Source organism: Zalophus californianus, chromosome 17, assembly GCF_009762305.2.
Source record: "Zalophus californianus isolate mZalCal1 chromosome 17, mZalCal1.pri.v2, whole genome shotgun sequence".
NCBI lineage: Eukaryota > Metazoa > Chordata > Mammalia > Carnivora > Otariidae > Zalophus > Zalophus californianus.
In genome coordinates this window covers 11,141,198-11,160,255 of record NC_045611.1, presented here as the reverse complement: position 1 = coordinate 11,160,255, position 19,058 = coordinate 11,141,198, and the positions used below count along the sequence as shown (strand labels likewise).

General features: G+C 38.9%; 1 protein-coding gene across 4 annotated transcripts in view; it reads left to right on the top strand.

Annotated features, from left to right (window-relative positions):
* Positions 1–19,058, top strand: part of CNTNAP4 (contactin associated protein family member 4) — a 264,304-nt gene that overhangs the window by 38,916 nt on the left and 206,330 nt on the right. For all 4 annotated transcript variants that reach the window (XM_027620162.2, XM_027620161.2, XM_027620160.2 and 1 more), the window contains exon 2: positions 10,604–10,714. In XM_027620162.2, coding sequence (XP_027475963.1) covers positions 10,604–10,714 — 111 coding nt within the window. The remainder of the gene's footprint in view (positions 1–10,603; positions 10,715–19,058) is intronic.

Sequence of the window (19,058 nt, the reverse complement as noted above, 5' to 3'; positions counted from 1 at the left end):
CCTTCAAGAGTGATTGCACTGGAGAGGCATTTTACATCTGAAACATCGATTTGAATCTGCATAATTGATTGTGAATTGCAGTTAAACATCTTTTTTTTGGTCACACTTACACCTGAATACTGATAATGATTCAAAAGTGAGGGTGCTTCTGGTAAACACATACCTACACATGCCTCCTCCCCATAGAGATAATGCACTCTTTGTACCTGCAGACGCACACAAGGCCCTTTCCACAGTGTACTAAAGCATTTTGGTAGTTGTTCATGGTTCGGCATAATCAGAACTCCCTTCGTCACTCCATAGATTGTGTGTCTCTTTACGTCTGCACTCCTTAATACTTGAATTACCACCAGATCGGCAGTGTCAGTACTTAAGCCAATCAATAGACATGCAGGAACCGTGGGCCAGTTATCAAGTCTGTCTGAAGAGTTAGCTAAACAATTTAAGGTGTAAAGGAAGAAAAAGCGGACTGTAAATGAAAGTGAGACAGTCTTAAAAAGTAAAATGCTATCTCAGGCAAATACATCTGAAAGGCATGCCAATGTTAAGTTGGTAAATTTTTTACTTGTCTCTTATACTTTAGACATTTAGCTTTAAAGAAAAACACATTTCAAATAGCAGGACTGCAAAAAATACTGTAGTTTGAATACTTAAGCAATGAAACTACTAATGACTTAAAAAAAACTGTTCAGGCAGAATAAGCTTCATAAAATTTCAGAGGAATCTAGATAATTCCTACATTAATTTAATTTAAATTAAATTGCTTATTGTTAATTAAAAAATTGGGACAATAACCCTGCATGATTTTTAATTAACAATTATGTTAAATCCTAAATATGAGAGAAATATTTTTCTGATTAGAGTGAAAAATGGCAACAACTTAATTGTATAAAATAAAAGACAAATAGGGGTGCCTGGGTGACTCAGTTGTTAAATGTCTGCCTTCGGCTCAGGTCATGATCCTAGGGTCCTGGGATTGAGCCCGCATTGGGCTCCCTGCTCAGCGGAGAGCCTGCATCTCCGTCTCCCACTCCCCCTGCTTGTGTTCCCTCTCTTGCTGTGTCTTTCTCTGTCATATAAATAAATAAAATCTTAAAAAAAAGAGACAAATATAAAAGATTGCATGGAATGAAGAACTAGCTGAATAAAATAAGCATATATGTATATCATGGTCACCATGAGATTTTTATATTTTCCCTCTCTCTTTGTGCCTTATTTTTTAATTTTATATGTGATAACATAAAAGGAGAGATGATAGACAGGTGTATACTTTCGTATATATCCTTATGTGCATGTTGACATATACATGCATATATGTACACATACTATACACACTTTGCCTTCCTCCAGAAGTAACTAGTATCCTGAATTTTATGCTTTTCATTTTTTTTAAGTTTTTTAAAAATCACGTTTATTGCTAAAAAACACATTGCTTAGCTTTGCTTATTTTTTTAATTTTGTTTTTAAGCATTACATTTTTATTTATTTTATTATGTTATGTTAATCAGCATACATTACATAATTAGTTTTTGATATAGTGTTCCATGATTCATTGTTTGCATATAACACCCAGTGCTCCATGCAGAACGTGCCCTCTTTTATACCCATCACTGAGCTAACCCATCCCCCTACCCCCCTCCCCTCTAGAACCCTCAGTTTGTTTCTCAGAGTCCATAGTCTCTCATGGTTCATCTCCCCCTCCGATTTCCCCCCCTTCATTATTCATTTCCTGCTATCTTCTTTTTTTTTTTTAAACATACATATTATTTTTTTTTTTTTTAAAGATTTTATTTATTTATTTGAGAGAGAGAGAATGAGAGATAGAGAGCACGAGAGGGAAGAGGGTCAGATGGAGAAGCAAACTCCCTGCTGAACAGGGAGCCCGATGTGGGACTTGATCCCGGGACTCCAGGATCATGACCTGAGCTGAAGGCAGTCGCTTAACCAACTGAGCCACCCAGGCGCCCTTAAACATACATATTATATGTTTCAGAGGTACAGGTCTGTGATTCAACAGTCTTACACAGTTCACAGTGCTCACCATAGCACATACCCTTCCCAATGTCTATCACCCAGCCACCCCATCCCTCCCACCCGCCACCTCTCCAGCAACCCTCAGTTTGTTTCCTGAGATTAAGAATTCCTCCTATCAGTGAGGTCATATGATACATGTCTTTCTCTGATTGACTTATTTCACTCAGCATAACGCCCTCCAGTTCCATCTACGTCGTTGCAAATGGCAAGATCTCATTCCTTTTGATGGCTGCATAATATTCCATTGTATATATATACACCACATCTTTATCCACTCATCTGTTGATGGATATCTTGGCTCTTTCCATAGTTTGGCTACTGTGGACATTGTTGCTATAAACATCGGGGTGCATGTACCCCTTCGGATCCCTACATTTGTATCTTTGGGGTAAATACCCAGTAGTGCATTTGCTGGATCGTATGATAGGTCCATTTTCAACTTTGAGGAACCTCCACACTGTTTTCCTGAGTGGCTGCACCAGCTTGCATTCCCCCCAACAGTGTAGGAGGGTTCCCTGGTTCCCCGCATCCTTGCCAACATCTGTCGTTCCCTGTCTTGTTAATTTTAGCCATTCTGACTGGTGTGAGGTGGTATCTCATTGAGGTTTTGATTTGGATTTTCCTGATGCTGAGCAATGTTGAGCACTTTTTCATGTGTGTGTTGGCATCTGGATGTCTTCTTTGCAGAAATGTCTGTTCATGTCTTCTGCCCATTTCTTGATTGGATTATTTTTTCCTTGGGTGTTGAGTTTGATAAGTTCTTTATAGATTTTGGATACTAGCCCTTTATCTGATATACCATTTGCAAATATCTTCTCCCATTCTGTCGGTTGTCTTTTGGTTTTGTTGACTGTTTCTTTTGCTGTGCAAAAGCTTTTTATCTTGATGAAATCCCAATAGTTCATTTTTGCCCTTTCTTCCCTTGCCTTTGGTGATGTGTCTAGGAAGAAGTTGCTGCGGCTCAGATTGAAGAGGTTGCTGCCTGTGTTCTCCTTTGGGATTTTGATGGACTCCTGTCTCACATTTAGGTCTTTCAACCATTTGGAGTCTATTTTTGTGTGTGGTGTAAGGAAATGGTCCAGTTTCATTCTTCTGCATGTGGCTGTCCAATTTTCCCAACACCATTTGTTGAAGAGACTGTCTTTTTGCCATTGGACATTCTTTCCTGCTTTGTCAAAGATGAGTTGACCATAGAGTTCAGGGTCCATTTCTGGTCTCTCTATTCTGTTCCATTGATCTATGTGTCTGTTTTTGTGTCAGTACCATACTGTCTTGATGATGACAGCTTTGTAATAGAGCTGGAAGTCCAGAATTGTGATGCCGCCAGCTTTGCTTTTCTTTTTCAACATTCCTCTGGCTATCAGGGTCTTTTCTGCTTCCATACAAATTTTAGGAGTATTTGCTCCATTTCTTTGAAAAAAGTTGGTGGTATTTTGATAGGGATTGCATTGAATGTGTAGATTACTCTAGGTAGCATTGACATCTTCACAATGTTTGTTCTTCCAATCCATGAGCATGGAACGTTTTTCCATTTCTTTGTGTCTTCTTCAATTTCTTTCATGAGTATTTTATAGTTTTCTGAGTACAGATCCTTTGCCTCTTTGGTTAGATTTATTCCTTAGGTATCTTATGGTTTTGGGTGCAATTGTAAATGGGATCGACTCCTTAATTTCTCTTTCTTCTGTCTTATTGTTGGTATATAGGAATGCCACTGATTTCTGTGGATGATTTTATATCCAGCCACTTTACTGAATTTCTGTATGAGTTCTAGCAGTTTTGGGGTGGAGTCTTTTGGGTTTTCCACATAAGGTATCATATCATCTGCAAAGAGTGAGAGTTTGACTTCTTCTTTGCTGATTTGGATGCCTTTGATTTCTTTTTGTTGTCTGATTGCTGTGGCTAGGTCTTCTAATACTATAATGAATAGCAGTGCTGATAGTGGACATCCCTGCCTTGTTCCTGACCTTAGTGGGAAAGCTCTCAATATTTCCCCATTGAGAATGATATTCACTGTCGGTTTTTCATAGATGGTTTTTATGATATTGAGGTATGTCCCCTCTATCCCGATACTCTGAAGAGTTTTGATCAAGAAAGGATGCTGTACTTTGTCAAATGCTTTTCTGCATCTGTTGAGAGGATCATATGGTTCTTGTTCTTTCTTTTATTAATGTATTGTATCACATTGATTGATTTGTGGATGTTGAACCAACCTTGCAGCGCAGGGATAAATCCCACTTGGTCTTGGTGAATAATCCTTTTAATGTACTGTTGGATCGTATTGGCTGGTATTTTGGTGAGAAATTTTGCATCCGTGTTCATCAAGGATATTGGTCTGTAATTCTCCTTTTTGATGGGGTCTTTGTCTGGTTTTGGGATCAAGGTAATGGTGGCCTCATAAAACGAGTTTGGAAGTTTTCCTTCCATTTCTATTTTTTGGAACATTTTCAGAAGAATAGGTATTAATGCTTCTTTAAATGTTTGGTAGAATTCCCCTGGGAAGCCATCTGGCCCTGGGCTTTTGTTTGTTGGGAGATTTTTGATGACTGCTTCAATTTCCTTAGTGGTTATAGGTCTGTTCAGGTTTTCTATTTCTTCCAGTTTTGGTAGTTTATCCATCTCTATGAATGCACCCATTTCTTCCAGGTTATCTAATTTGCTGGCATAGAGTTGTTCATAATATGTTCTTATAATTGTTTGTATTTCTTTGGTGTTGGTTGTGATCTCTGCTCTTTCATTCATGATTTTATTTATTTGGGTCATTTCTTTTTTGGTAAGTCTGGCCAGGTTTATCAATCTTGTTAATTCTTTCAACGAACCAGCTCCTTGTTTCGTTGATCTGTTCTACTGTTCTTTTGGTTTCTATTTCATTGATTTCTGCTCTGATCTTTATTTTTTCTCTTCTCCTGCTGGGTTTAGGCTTTACTTGCTGTTCTTTCTCCAGCTCCTTTAGGTGTAGTGTTAGGTTGTGTATTTGAGACCTTTCTTGTTTCTTGAGAAAGGCTTTTGTTGCTATATACTTTCCTCTTAGGAGTGCCTTTGCTGTATCCCAAAGATTTTGAACAGTTGTGTTTTCATTTTCATTGGTTTCCATGAATTTTTTTAAGTCTTCTTTAATTTCCTGGTTGACTCATTCATTCTCTAGTAGGATGCTCTTTAGCCTCCATGTATTTGAGTTCTTTTTGACTTTCCTTTTGTGACTGAGTTCTAGTTTCAAAGCATTGTGGTCTGAAAATATGTAGGGAATGATCGCAGTCTTTTGGTACTGGTTGAGACCTGATTTGTGACCTAGGATGTGATCTGTTCTGGAGAATGTTCCATGGGCACTAGAGAAGAATGTGTATTCTGTTTCTTTGGGATGGAATGTTCTGAATATAACTGTGACGTCCATCTGGTCCAGTTTGTCATTTAAAGTCTTTATTTCCTTGTTGATCTTTTGCTTAGATGATCTGTCCATTTCAGTGAGGGGGGTGTTAAGGTCCCCTACTATTATTGTATTATTGTCGATGTGTTTCTTTGCTTTTGTTATTAATTGGCTTATATAATTGGCTGCTCCCACGTTAGGGGCATAGATATTTACAATTGTTAGATCTTCTTGTTGGATAGACCCTTTAAGTAGGATATAGTGTCCTTCCTTGTCTCTTATTATAGTCTTTGGTTTGAAGTGTAATTTGTCTGATATAAGGACTGCCACCCAGCTTTCTTTTGGTGTCCATTAGCATGGTATATGTTTTTGCACCTCCTCACTTTCAATCTGGGGTGTCTTTGGGTCTAAAATGAGTCTCTTGCAGACAGCATATCAATGGGTCTTGTTTTTTTTATGCAATCTGATAGCCTGTGTCTTTTGATTGGGGCATTTAGCCCATTTACATTCAGGGTAACTATTGAAAGGTATGAATTTAGTGACACTGTATTGTCTGTAAGGTGACTGTTACTGAATATTGTCTGTGTTCCTTTCTGGTCTGTTTTACTTTTAGGCTCTCTCTTTGCTTAGAGGACCCCTTTCAATATTTCTTGGAGGGCTGGTTTTGTGTTTGTAAATTCCTTTAATCTTTGTTTGTCTTGGAAGCTTTTTATCTCTCCTTCTATTTTCAATGATAGCCTAGCTGGATATAGTATTCTTGGCTGCATGTGTTTTTCATTTAGTGCTCTGAATATATTATGCTAGTCCTTTCTGGCCTGCCAGGTCTCTGGGGACAGGTCTGTTGCCAATCTAATGTTTCTACCATTGTAGGTTACCGATCTCTTGTCCCGAGGTGCTCTCAGGATTTTCTCTTTGTCTCTGAGACTCGTAAGTTTTACTATTAGATGTCGGGTGTTGACCTATTTTTATTGATTTTGAGGGGGGTTCTCTGTGCCTCCTGGATTTTGATGCCTGTTTCCTTCCCCACATTAGGGAAGTTCTCTGCTATAGTTTGCTCCACTATACCTTCTGCCCCTCTCTCTCTTTCTTCTTCTTCTGGGATCCCAATTATTCTAATATTGTTTCGTCTTATCGTATCACTTATCTCTCGAATTCTGCCCTCATGATCCAATAGTTGTTTCTCTCTCTTTTTCTCAGCTTCTTTATTTTCCATTATTTCGTCTTCTATATCACTCATTCTCTCTTCTGCCTCATTTATCCTAGCAGTTAGAGCCTCCATTTTTGATTGCACCTCATTAATAGCCTTTTTGATTTCGACTTGGTTAGATTTTAGTTCTTTTATTCCTCCAGGAAGGATTTCTCTAATATCTTCCATGCTTTTTTCAAGCCCAGCTAGTATCTTCAAAATCATCATTCTGAACTCTAGTTCTGACATCGTATTAATGTCGGTATTGATTAGGTCCCTAGCAGTCAGTACTGCCTCTTGTTCTTTTCTTTGAGGTGATTTTTTCCATCTTGTCATTTTGTCCAGAGGAGAATAGATGAATGAGAGAACAAAATGCTAACAGGGTGACAACAACCCCAGAAAAATATACACTAAACAATCAGAAGAGACCTGAAATTGGGGGAAAAGAAAGGGAAATACAGAAAAAAGAAAAAGAAAAAGATTAAAAAAAAACCCCAGAATATGATCAAATATGATCAGGCCAGTGCATAGGTCAGTGCCACACACTAGATATTGGGCGTATTGTGGTCTATTAGAAGAAAGTGCCTCCCAAAATTTTAAAGAAAGAACTACTTTGAGTGTACAAAAATAAGCGTAAATATGACGAAGGGATGAAATATGACTGTAAAGATGATAATTATAAAAGATTTTATAAAAGGAATTGAAAAGAGAAGAAATTGGTTGAAAAAAGAAAGAAGAGGAATTAAAAAAAAAAGGGAGAGAATGTGATCAGGCAGGATACTAGAACAAATCCATACACTAGAGATTTAGGGTATAGTTTGGTCCGTTAGAAGGAACTGTCTCCCAAAATTTTAAAGAGAAAATAACTTTTGTATATATATATATTTACGTGTGTGGGTGTGTATATATGTATCTATCTATCTATCTATATAGATATACCAAAAATAAGGTTAACTACTTACTATGGAGGATTATAATATGACTCTAAATATGAAAAATAAAAAAGATTTTTTAAAAAAGGATTGATAAGATGTTTGTTGAAAAAGGGAAAAAGAAAAATTCAAAAAAAATTAAAAAAATTAACTGTGAAAGTCTAAAGAATCATGGGAAAAAAGCCATGAATTCTATGTGCAGTAATCCCCTAGCGCTGGAGTTCTGCTATTCTCATTGATCGGTAAACTTGGTCTCGGCTGGCTGTTCTTGCTGATCTTCTGGGGGAGGGGCCTGTTGCCGTGTTTCCCAAATGTCTTTGCCAGCGGCGGAATTGCTCCGCCCTTGCAGGTCCCCACTAAGTCATCTGCTCGGGTTTGCTCTCGGGAGCTTTTGTTCCCTGCAAGCTTTCCGTACAGCTTTGGAGGACGAGAGTGAAAATGGTGGCCTCCCAGTGTCCACCTGGAGGAGCCGAAAACTCAGGGCCCCGCTCCTCAGTGCGCCCCCAGAGAAAAGCAATCACTCCCGTCTCCCTGGTGTCCGGCTGCACTCCGTGCTCACCCGGCCTGTGACCCAGTGTTTCTGTTTATGGCACCTGACCCCGTGTGGAGTCTCCAAACCCAGCAGATCCCTGTGGTGTGCTCCCGGGCCACTCCTCCCGGGGGGGGAGGAAGGGGAGTCTCCCTGGATCTGCCGCTTGTTGGGTCCCTGCTGGAGGAGCAGTGGCCCGACTGTGCCGCGGATCACGGTTTATGACAACCCCGAGCTGAGAGTCCACGCCTTGGCTCCGTCTCTGCAGCCGGCTTCCCTGCTCCTATACCTGGGAGCTCTGCTGCACTCAGGCACCCCTCGTCTTTCTGTGACCCTGAGGGTCCTGAGACCACACTGTCCCAGCAAGGGTTTCACCCCCTGCTTAGCCACTGGAGCAAAGTCCCTCAGTGGAGCAGATTCTAAAAGTTACGATTTTGTGCTCTGCAGCTCTATCACTTGCCAGTAGCGGCTGAGGGAGGCCCCCTCCCCTGCCATCTATATTCCCAAATACTCCCTCGGATTCACTTCTCCGCATGTCCTACCTTCCAGAAAGTGATTGCTTTTCTGTTCAGAGAGTTGCTGCTATTCTTTTCTTCGATCTCCTGTTGAGTTCATAGGTGTTCAGAATGGTTTGATCCCTATCCAGCTGAATTCCTGGGACCAGATGAAATTTAGGTCTCCTACTCCTCCACCATCTTGCTCCTCTTCCAGCTTTGCTTATTTTTAAGATACTCAAAACTATCAAATATGAATTAATTGTATGGTCTTTTATAGTTTGAATTTTTTTCACTAAAAATTTTGTGTTAAGATCCAAGCATTATCTTTGGTGTGCATTGGTGTATTTCCTTTGTACTGCTGTATATTATTCCATTGTGAAGAGTACTACGATTTATTGCTCTGTTCTATGGTCATTGGATGTTTGAGTTTTGAACGATTCTTTCCTATTATGAGCAGTTTTGATGGAAACTGCACGTCTCCTGGTGCACAAATGCAGGAGTTTCTCTAGGTTTATGTTTCCCAACATTTCTCTTTTCATGGGACAGAGAAAATACTAGTATTTGTATCACATTTTGGGTTAGAAAGGCAAACTCCTTGAGACCAGTGGTTTATCCTAGGGATACTCTGCCCAAGATGACATATGTATCAGTGGAATTGAGGAACGGTGGGGTATGGAAAAATGCAGAAGCTAATGACAAATTGGTTTTTAAACTAGGTGCTCAAATTTACACTCCCACTAGCCCCTTGTTGGAGCTTCTCTTGGCCTACATTCTGTGGGTGATCTGGTGTTGTAAGAATTCTAAAATATTGCGAATATACTGTCTGTAAAATAGTATCCAATTGTAGTCTTGATTTACACTTCTTTTTACTGATGAGTTAGAGCATCAGTTTGTATAGGTTCTGTTCTGTGAGCTCTCTGGTCTTCCCTTGTGCTATTTTTCCAAGTGTGTTTTCTAACTGATTTAAAGGTAGTTTTTAGGGGCGCCTGGGTGGCTCAGTCGTTAAACGTCTGCCTTCGGGTCAGGTCATGATCCCAGGGTCCTGGGATTGAGCCCTGCATCAGGCTCCCTGCTCGGCGGGAATCCTGCTTCTCCTTCTCCCACTCCCCCTGCTTGTGTTCCCTCTCTTGCTGTGTCTCTCTCTGTCAAATAAATAAATAAAATCTTAAAAAAAAATAGGGGTGCCTGGGTGGCTCAGTCGTTAAGTGTCTGCCTTCGGCTCAGGTCATGATCCGAGGGTCCTGGGATCGAGCCCCACATCGGGCTCCCTGCTCGGCGGGAAGCCTGCTTCTCCCTCTCCCACTCCCCCTGCTTGTGTTCCCTCTCTCGCTGTGTCTGTATCTATAAAAAAATAAATAAAAAATCTTTAAAAAAATAAAGGTAGTTTTTATTTTCTTTTATTTTTTAAAAAATATTTATTTATTTTAGAGGAGAAAGTGAGTGTGTGCAAATTGGGGGTGGGGCAGGGGGAAAGAATCTTCAAGCATAGTCCCTGCTGAGTGTAGAGCCTGACCCAGGGCTTGATCTCATGACCCATGAGATCATGACCTGAGCTGAAACTAGGACTTGGACGCTCAACCAACTGAGCCACCCAGGTGCCCGTTTTTCTTTATTTTATTTCAGTTTCCTTAATTTAGAATACTAATCATATGCTGTTTTGTACATACTTTCCACAGGTGATGTTTCTCTTTACGTGTCTTTTGGCAACCATAATTTCTTAAATTTAATATAGTTTAATTTATATAAACCTTTCCTTATATACATTTATTTATAAATTCAATATATTGATTACATATTTTTCTTGCTTAGAGAAACCTTTTTTCTACCTCAAGATATTATATTATTTTATAATTTCTGTGAGATTTTTCCTCCCTATTTTCATATTCTCTTTAAATTCTTTTTCTTTTCTTAGTGAACTTATTAGACCTCTAATAGAAAATTGCATCTAAGCAGTGGGCATATTGTTAGAGATCCTGGTATTTTTTGTTTGTTTATTTGAGCTGTTGGTTCCAAGAAAGCTGTGAGCACTGTCCTAACCTGAATGTGGCTTTTCCCTTTTGGCAGATGATTGTGATGAGCCTCTGGGGTCTGCCTTGCCTCAGGCATCATTCAGCAGTTCTTCTGAACTTTCTAGCAGTCATGGTGCCAGATTTGCAAGGCTAAATCGAAGAGATGGTAAGTTTGCTTTTTTCCTTCTGATTGGTTCATGATTAATCTCATTAATTTTCCATTCTTTTGTAATAAAATCATCATAAGTGATATATTGTGAAAGAAAGTACATGTCTCAATCAACGAATGGCTGGAACTCATGGGAAGTATAAGACCTGTAGGACTGGTTCTGGAATGGCAAAGGGTCACATCCTATTTTAAAATCCTGTATCATCATTTCATCACCGAAGGAACTGAATTCCTTCAGTATGGTTAGCTTTATATATCTCTTATAAAATAAACCTTTCTACAACGATATACAATCATTATGTATACAGTAGCCATGAAAATTTAATTAACTATTTCAAATTAAATAGGAAGCTTGCAAGAAGAAGTAATTTTCAAAGATGGTAGTTATTTAAAAATAAGAATCCCTCAATTTGTTTAATTCTCAATGTAGGTGACATGATTTTCTCTTCTGTGGAGGGAAGGGGAACTTAAGAAGTTTTGTGCTCCTTTAGGAATACTCAGTTCATATTGTTGACAATCTCTTTGGTAGGTTGTGTTTGATTGCTTGAATATGTTTAAAGGAAAGTGCAGATAATTAAAAGGCAACCTACTATTGAAGTAGGAGAGAATTTCAAAACTCTGTGCACTTAGAGACAGCATCATCGTGGCCCCTTTCCATAATACGCTAAGGCAAAAGCCATCTGCATTTACATTCTATGGAAAGAGGCTTGGCAATCCTAACACAGAAGACATTTTTAGCAACCATGAAAAAATAGACACCGACATCATATATTATTGAAACCGTGATTTGCTCATTTATTATCCCCTTCTAGCATGCCATATGTCAGCCACTTCTTTTCATTTTTCTCCTTGATGTTATCCTCGGTACTGTTGTAATGCCTGAGCACAATGAACGTTGGCCATAACAAATAGATCATACATGTGTGTGTCTGTCTGTAGTTTGCCATCTGGTACACATGATAAATATCTAACACTTTAGCATGACCTAAAATTTAAGTTTATTTTAAAATGATATCTCCTCTTATTTGAGACAATCCCTTATGTGTGTTTGTGGGTGTGAAAGCATCAGTGGGAGAGCAAGCACGGAGATCCTTGTATCAAATGGGGAATTTGAGGAGCCTTGAATACATTTGTGTAGACACAGCTTGTTTGACTTTTATTTGCCTTGTAGTGAGGGTTAATGGTCACACTGGACTCTCTCTCCCTATTTGCAGTTCTGAATTCTTGACTGACCATAGGCAAGTGAGCTCTCCTAACCCCTCTGGAGACCAGTCCAGCTCTTGTCTACATGGTTCTCCCAGCAGGAATGCTGACATCACAACACTGATCTTACAGTGAGGTCTCCATCTTATTACATTCCTTTTCAAAGTAGGGCAGGGTTTTACATTTACCACGGCTCTATTTGAGTAGTAAGAGCTTTCCTAAGATTTGGCCCGTGGAAGGATACAAAATTTAATTTAACTATGTATCTTTATTTCATTTGTTGAGATGCAATAAATCACACAAAATATATATGTTATTAATTGGATCGAATCATATTTTACATTAATTTATAGACTCATCACAAGTCTCCATCAGTGAGACTCATTTTCATTCTTAATTCGTTTCTGTGGCTCTTGGTGAACCACAATATCAAACTTCATGAATCTCATTTGCATGTTAATGAAATGGAGAAACAAAACAGGATCATTTTAATTATCTTTCGCTGGTTGTCAACCTACTTGATTACATTTTTTCTTTTTTCTTTCCTCTTAATTACATCAAGTGTTTACAAAGGAATGTCAGATTTTGAGTGATTTATTAAAGGCTATATATTATTTCTACTGTCAACATTTCTTGTAGTTTATTTATTTATTTTTAAAGGTTTTATTTATTTATTAGAGAGCAAGAGAGAGCATGAGTGGGAGACAGGGAGAGGGAGAAGCGGACTTCCTGCTCAAGCGGGCTCCCTGCTCATCAGGGAGCCTGATGTGGGACTCGATCCCAGGACCTTGTGATCATGACCCAAGCCAAAGGCAATTTGTTAACTGACTGAGGCACCCAGGTTTCCCTCCTTGTTGTATGTTTAGATCAGGCTGTGGAAGGGTGTTTAGTCAAGTCAGGAGGTCATGTATAAATAAACGAAATCAACAAATAAAGGTCACAGCATCCCAGAAACACAGATAGAGTGACCTCTTCCCTGTGGAATCTAGAAAACTGAGAGCCAAAGAACAGACAAACAGGAAACAAAGAATCAAGCTCATCCAGCTGCTGTTCTCCATCTGTGAGGTAAATGCCATGGTTAACTGTGAAAATAAGGAGGCCTCGTTATTCCCGTGGTGGGAGAAGGAGACCAGGAAAAGATATTGCATGTGATGAGTCTCCCAGGAGGGAGGAAGAAAAATGAAAATTTTTTGAAGGTATTTTAATTTAATTTTACCACTGGAGTGCTGTTGTGGGTTGAGTTGTGTGTGTCCCCCGAAAGGATGTATTCAAGTTCTCACCCTGATACCTATGAATGTGACTCTATTTGGACATACGGTCTCTGCGGTAAGATCAAGTTAAGGTCATATGGGATTAGGTCATAGTGGCTTAGGGCCGGTGAGCTCCACATCAGGCCTTCTAAAGAGAATGAGATTTGGAGACACACCGAGACAGAAGAGACCAAGAGAAGAAGGCCATGTGGAAATGGAAGGTGTAGAAATGGAAGCCGAAATTGGAATGCTATGGCCACAAACCAAGAAATGTTTGTATTGCTGTCAACTACCAGAGGCTAGGAGAAGTCAGGGGAAGAGTCTTCTCTGAACCTCCAGAGGGAGGAGCATGGACCTGCCGACACCGCGGTTTTGGACTTCCAGCCTCCAAAACTGTGAGAGAATAAGTTCTGTTGTTTTAAGCTGCCCAGTTAGTGATATTCAGTGATAGCAGCCCTGGGAACCTCATACAAGTGCCGTCGAGTAAATGACTTCTTTTCCATACTTGTTTGTACTGGGAAGATGCCTCTCCATTTGAACCTGAAAGATATCATAGCTCAGAGAAGTGTAATCCAGATGCAGTGGTAAACCACACAGACAAACAAAAACTCAGCACTGTTAATACTGGCTACGTAATGGAATTCAGCCTCTCTCTGCCCTTATATAATACATATTGTTGCAGTTTCAGTGTCCTTTGAATTATGATGGGCAACTAATGTTACTGTTGTCAATGTCAACTTCAGACAGGCTCTAGTGCACCATTTGATAGTCCAAGTGTGTACTTAGGACAGAATATAAGGAAGCCACATAAGTAGAACTGTTCTTTATGCTGCAATGTAATCCAAATGACAGTTTTTATTTTCATGTACTCAGGAAACCTAGGAAATGGTTTATTGCAAACTGATATACTTGTGTCTACCTGTAAAATAATAAAGCAGTAAATAAAGTTATTACGCAGAGCAAAAATAAAATACTTATATGTATGAGTGCAAACATATATATGTACATGTATTTATTTATATAGCAGATTGCTTCCATAACTGAAAAATACTGCAAGTTTTCTCTCATCTATTCTGTAAGATCAAAATACATCCTGTTTTGCTAGAAAGTTGAATGTTTGTCTCTATTTTCCCACTGTCAGTTTTTTTAACTGCCGCTAAACCCTTCTACTCTAAATGCTTGCGGAGCAATGTTTTCCCCATGCCTATAGAATTTGCTGTTAAAATGAAGCATCTATCTGTAGAGAAATTAGCATATTTGGTTAATTGACAGAGAGAACTCCCATTTTTGGATGTACTTTTAATGAGAATAATTATGATATTCTATACAGAGTTATTTGGTGATTTTTACTGCCCTAAATCATTGTACTTGTTCACATACAACTATTATGCCTAAATTAAAACCCAAAAGCTAAATCCCCAAGGTATGCATGATGCGTGTCAGTGCTGAAGAGGACAGAAGAGGTGAATGTTTCCTGCGGTTAAACATATTGCATAAAATCTTTTATAATTATCACATTTTAAAAATGATAACATTAATGCACTTAATAACCAATACTTTATGAGGAAAAGAGTAAGAGATGAATTTTGCACAGCACTGGAAAAACTCAAGCCTAAGCAAAGGGGAGCCTCGTTGGCACCCTCGTTGGTGTGGGTCAGGAGTGTCCTGAGATGTCCCCAGGACCAGAAATGGGGTGGGCAAACTTCCTGACTGAGAAGAACACGGATTGGGTGCATTAGGGATGGCCTTTTCTTGTATGTGTTAGAGAACAAAAGATGCCAGCAGTTTATTTGCTTCTGTATCACCTGATTCCCCATTACACCCAGAATCTGATGTGCCCGAGTAAGCCCTTGGCACCTGAATAATTATCAAAATTGCAAGGGGCATACACCTCCATGCTGATTCGGGCTGTGCATGCAGCTCTGCCTGATTCTTCTGTCTCCTGCCCTAATTTATCTCCGGGATTAGGAGATATACAGTTCTTAACAGTGAGATGAGAGCATTTAAACCCAAATAAATCCCTGAATAGTCAGATCCCTGAGAGTTACCCCTGTAGTCACAGAACACAAGCATTCCTAACACACTTGAACCTTAGCTAACCTACGCTCATACTCTCTCTCTCCAGTGGATCATAAAATTTTAGATGAAAAGCAGACACTTCAGTGTTAGACATATCTGAGACCAAGTCACCCTTCTTGGGTTTAAATCACTGCTACCTCTTAACTCATTTAAGGATGGAAAAAAAAAATAACCACTGTGCACGAATTTCCTAATTTTCTTTCCTTTTAATTTTAAGATTTATTTATTTATTTGAGAAAGCATGTGCATGCATGTGCAGGGGAAAGGGGCAGAGGGAGAGGGTGAGAGCATCCTAAGCAGACTCGGGGCTGAGGGCAGAGCCTGATGAGGGTTCCAAGTGGGGCTCCATCCCACGACCCTGAGATGACAACCTGAGCCGAAACCAAAAGTCAGATGCTTAACCAACTGTGCCACCCAGACACCCCTTTAATTTCCTCATTTTCTATTGGAAGAATAGGGATGATGCTGAAATGGTATTGGCTCTATTGAAAATGATCTTGGCTCTGGTTTGACCACAAGAAAAGCACAGTTCCAAGAGAATGTTAAACAGTTTCAAAGTGTGTCCTGCTCATTAACTGCAGTTTAGCAAACCTCACAGGACCAAATGCATACATTACAAAGGGAAATTTGGGCTTCCATATAACTCTGGTAGGAAGAGTGGATTTCTTCCTGATTAATTTTAAAGCAAAACAGGAATTATAGTTATATTTCGTATGTTCATTATTAGCTTGAAGTAAAGATAAAACGTTCTCCTATATCCTTAGTCAAAGCCTGTGAACTAGGGTGATCTGATGATTTTACTTAAAATATTTTACTTTTTTTAGGAATTGGAAATTGGTTTATGAAGTTAAAAAAGAACTTCCAAAGAGATTAACATTTTGATAAAGTTTTGGAAAATGAAGTCCTACATCAATTTTATGGTCCATGGTGTGTCATCTGTGCTTATAGATTATATTTTGTATGCTGGCCTTGAGAAGGTGGAATAAAAATGAGTGAAGATTTATATCTTATTTCTCCATATATGTATATCCTGTGCTCATTAAAACAGAGGAGAGTTTGCTGCCATTTCTGTGATTCATACAGAATCACTTCCACTCTTCTTTGAGTCACTTGACTTCACACTAGAGGTGACTGTCCACCTGGCCGCTTGGCTCTCTCTTTACTTCGGATGTTGCCCTCCCCTCTGGGCTCCTTCCGTAAGGGTATGTTCCATTCTCTTCTCATTTCTCCTGCCAGAGTCCTGTTCTTGCCTCTATCTTCTCTTCATCGTCTTTGTCTTCCCTGTAGCACACTTCCTTCAGCTCTAAATCAATCTGATAATGTAATCTGAGTGAATGTGCCAAGTAGCCAATCCTAAGCAATTTATAGTGATAAAAAATCTGGTTTTGGCAACACAGAAACTAGATCATAATACTAAGCTGTGAGTCGCCTTAGGGAAATGAAATTACCTCTTTTTCTCCTTTCCTATAAAAGTATGGGGTTGAATTCAAGGATCTCTAAACTCTGACAATACACTCTCTTTATTTGTACTACTCTATAGGTGATATCTTTTCTTTCCAACTCACTCTAATAATGGAGATTTTTTTCAAAGCATGTTGAGTGAGTAAAATTGAAGGCCCTTCAATAAGAAAGTAAGTAGGGTACGTCAAGGCAGATTGTTCTTCTCTGTCCTCTCGAATGAAAAGACACAGCATGCTCCTGGCTTAGGAAATGTCTTAACCTGCCATAAAATCTAGGAATTCAAGTTACAGATATGATCCCTACTGAAATTGATATAATGGCTCAAATTTGGTCAATTAAAATACATTCATAAAATTTAAAACTATCATTAATACATAACATACCTTTCTTTGTGTATATCTAATACTTTTCAGAGTGCGGGGTAGGAAAATTTCACATGAACCTTAGGCAGTTTGTAGATCTTCATTTCTTGGGGTCAGAGAAAACCATGAGTTAAGTAATCACGTGTTGTGTTAGGTGGATTCTCCCAGAAGCACGCCCTGGCCAATGATAAGGTGCCAGTGGTTTATTAGGGGATGCCTACCAGGAGAAAACAGGGAGGTGGGAGAGAAAGCAGAGTGAGGAAGGCAAAGAAACCAACAATTACAAGTCAAGTCCCACACACAGCCTGACCCCCAGGAAATTCTGGATGATCAAATTGTACCTAAGATGTTGTCCTACCTCATGGTAAAGGAACTAAGTCTAGCAGGGTGGCTCATTGTATAATCAGTTTAGGAAAGTTCATGTCTTAGGCAACTTGGGCTGCAGTAACAAAATACCGTAGAGGTCTTAAATGATAGACATTTATTTCTTGCAGTTCTGGTGGCTGGGAAGTCTGAGATCAAGATGGTGGCAGATTCCGTTTCTGGTGAGAGCCGGCTTTGGCTAGCAGGCAGCCACCTTCTTGCTGTGTGCTCATGCAGCCTTTCCTTGATGTGTTTGTGTGGAGAGCACATCTCTCTGTCTTTCTCTTCTTAAAAGGGCACTAATCCCATCATGAGGGGCCCACTCTGAAGACCTAATCCAAACCTAAATACTTCTAAAAGGCACCAAGTACCATCACATTGGGGGTTAGGACTTCAGCTATGAATTTTGGGGAGACACATTTGGTCTGTAACTGCTGCATTTCTATAATAAACCAACCAGAAAGTGTTAACTGCTTGAAGCTATCTGATAAAAACTCAAGATAGCCAGGCCTTCAAGGGGCAAAGATCCTGGAGAGAAAGGAAATAGTATATAGTGAGCCTGACAGTTTCTGCACCAAATAACAGAGATTCCAAATATATAAAGAAAAATGGACAGAAACAATAGGAGAAACAGACAATCCAAATTGAAACACAACCAGAGTGAGTGGGTTTTAACTGCTTCTCTGTATCTCATTAAAGAAGTAGGCAAAAAACAATGAACGTACAGAAGATTTTAACAGCAAAGTTAACAAATTTGACAAAATATGTAAATGTGTAATTTATATTTATATAATGGGTAGGTTGTATAAAACCCTGCCCCCAACAACTACAGAATCCGCATTCTTATCCAACGTACCTTTAAGTATTTACTTAAACTTATTCTGGGCCATAAAAATTGTTTTTGAACAAATCTCAAAGGATTTAAATCCTATAGAATAAGTCCCTTGGGTATAGTTGAATTAAGCTAGAAATCAATAATTAAGAAAAAGGTAAAAACCTAGAAAGGTGTGGAATTTAATTAGTGTACCTTCTAAAAAGAAATCTCAATGGAAATTAGGCCATATTTTAATGCAGTGATAACCAAATACTGTAGGTCAAAATTGAGATGCAGCTTAGTCCAAACTGATAGCCTTACTTGCACATATTACAAAAGAAGGCAGGCTAAATATTAATGATCCATCCATCGCCTACTTCTTCAGTTTCCCGAGGAAACTCTTAAAAAATGACAAATTAAACCAAAAGTAAGGAAAAGGGAAAGGAAAAAAGAAAAGTGCATTAATTAATGAAATAGAAAACATGCAATACAATCAATAAGACAAAAATATAACAAGAGGATATTCCAACAAACTTTCTGCTAATCATGGTGAAAATTTAAATGAACTGAAAAAATTATTTGAAAAACACAACCTAAAAAGTTGTGCCCAAGAAATAAAATGGACAATTTAAATATCCCTCTGTCTGTTAAAGATAGTGAATCCATAATTCACATGCTCCAACAGAGAAAACTGCAGGCAAAAATGCCTTCATACGTGAATTTTTCCAGATACTTTTAAGGAAGATAAAACTCTAATCTTCTACATTCTCTTCCAGAGGACAGAAAAAAAGTCAAAATACTTCCCAACT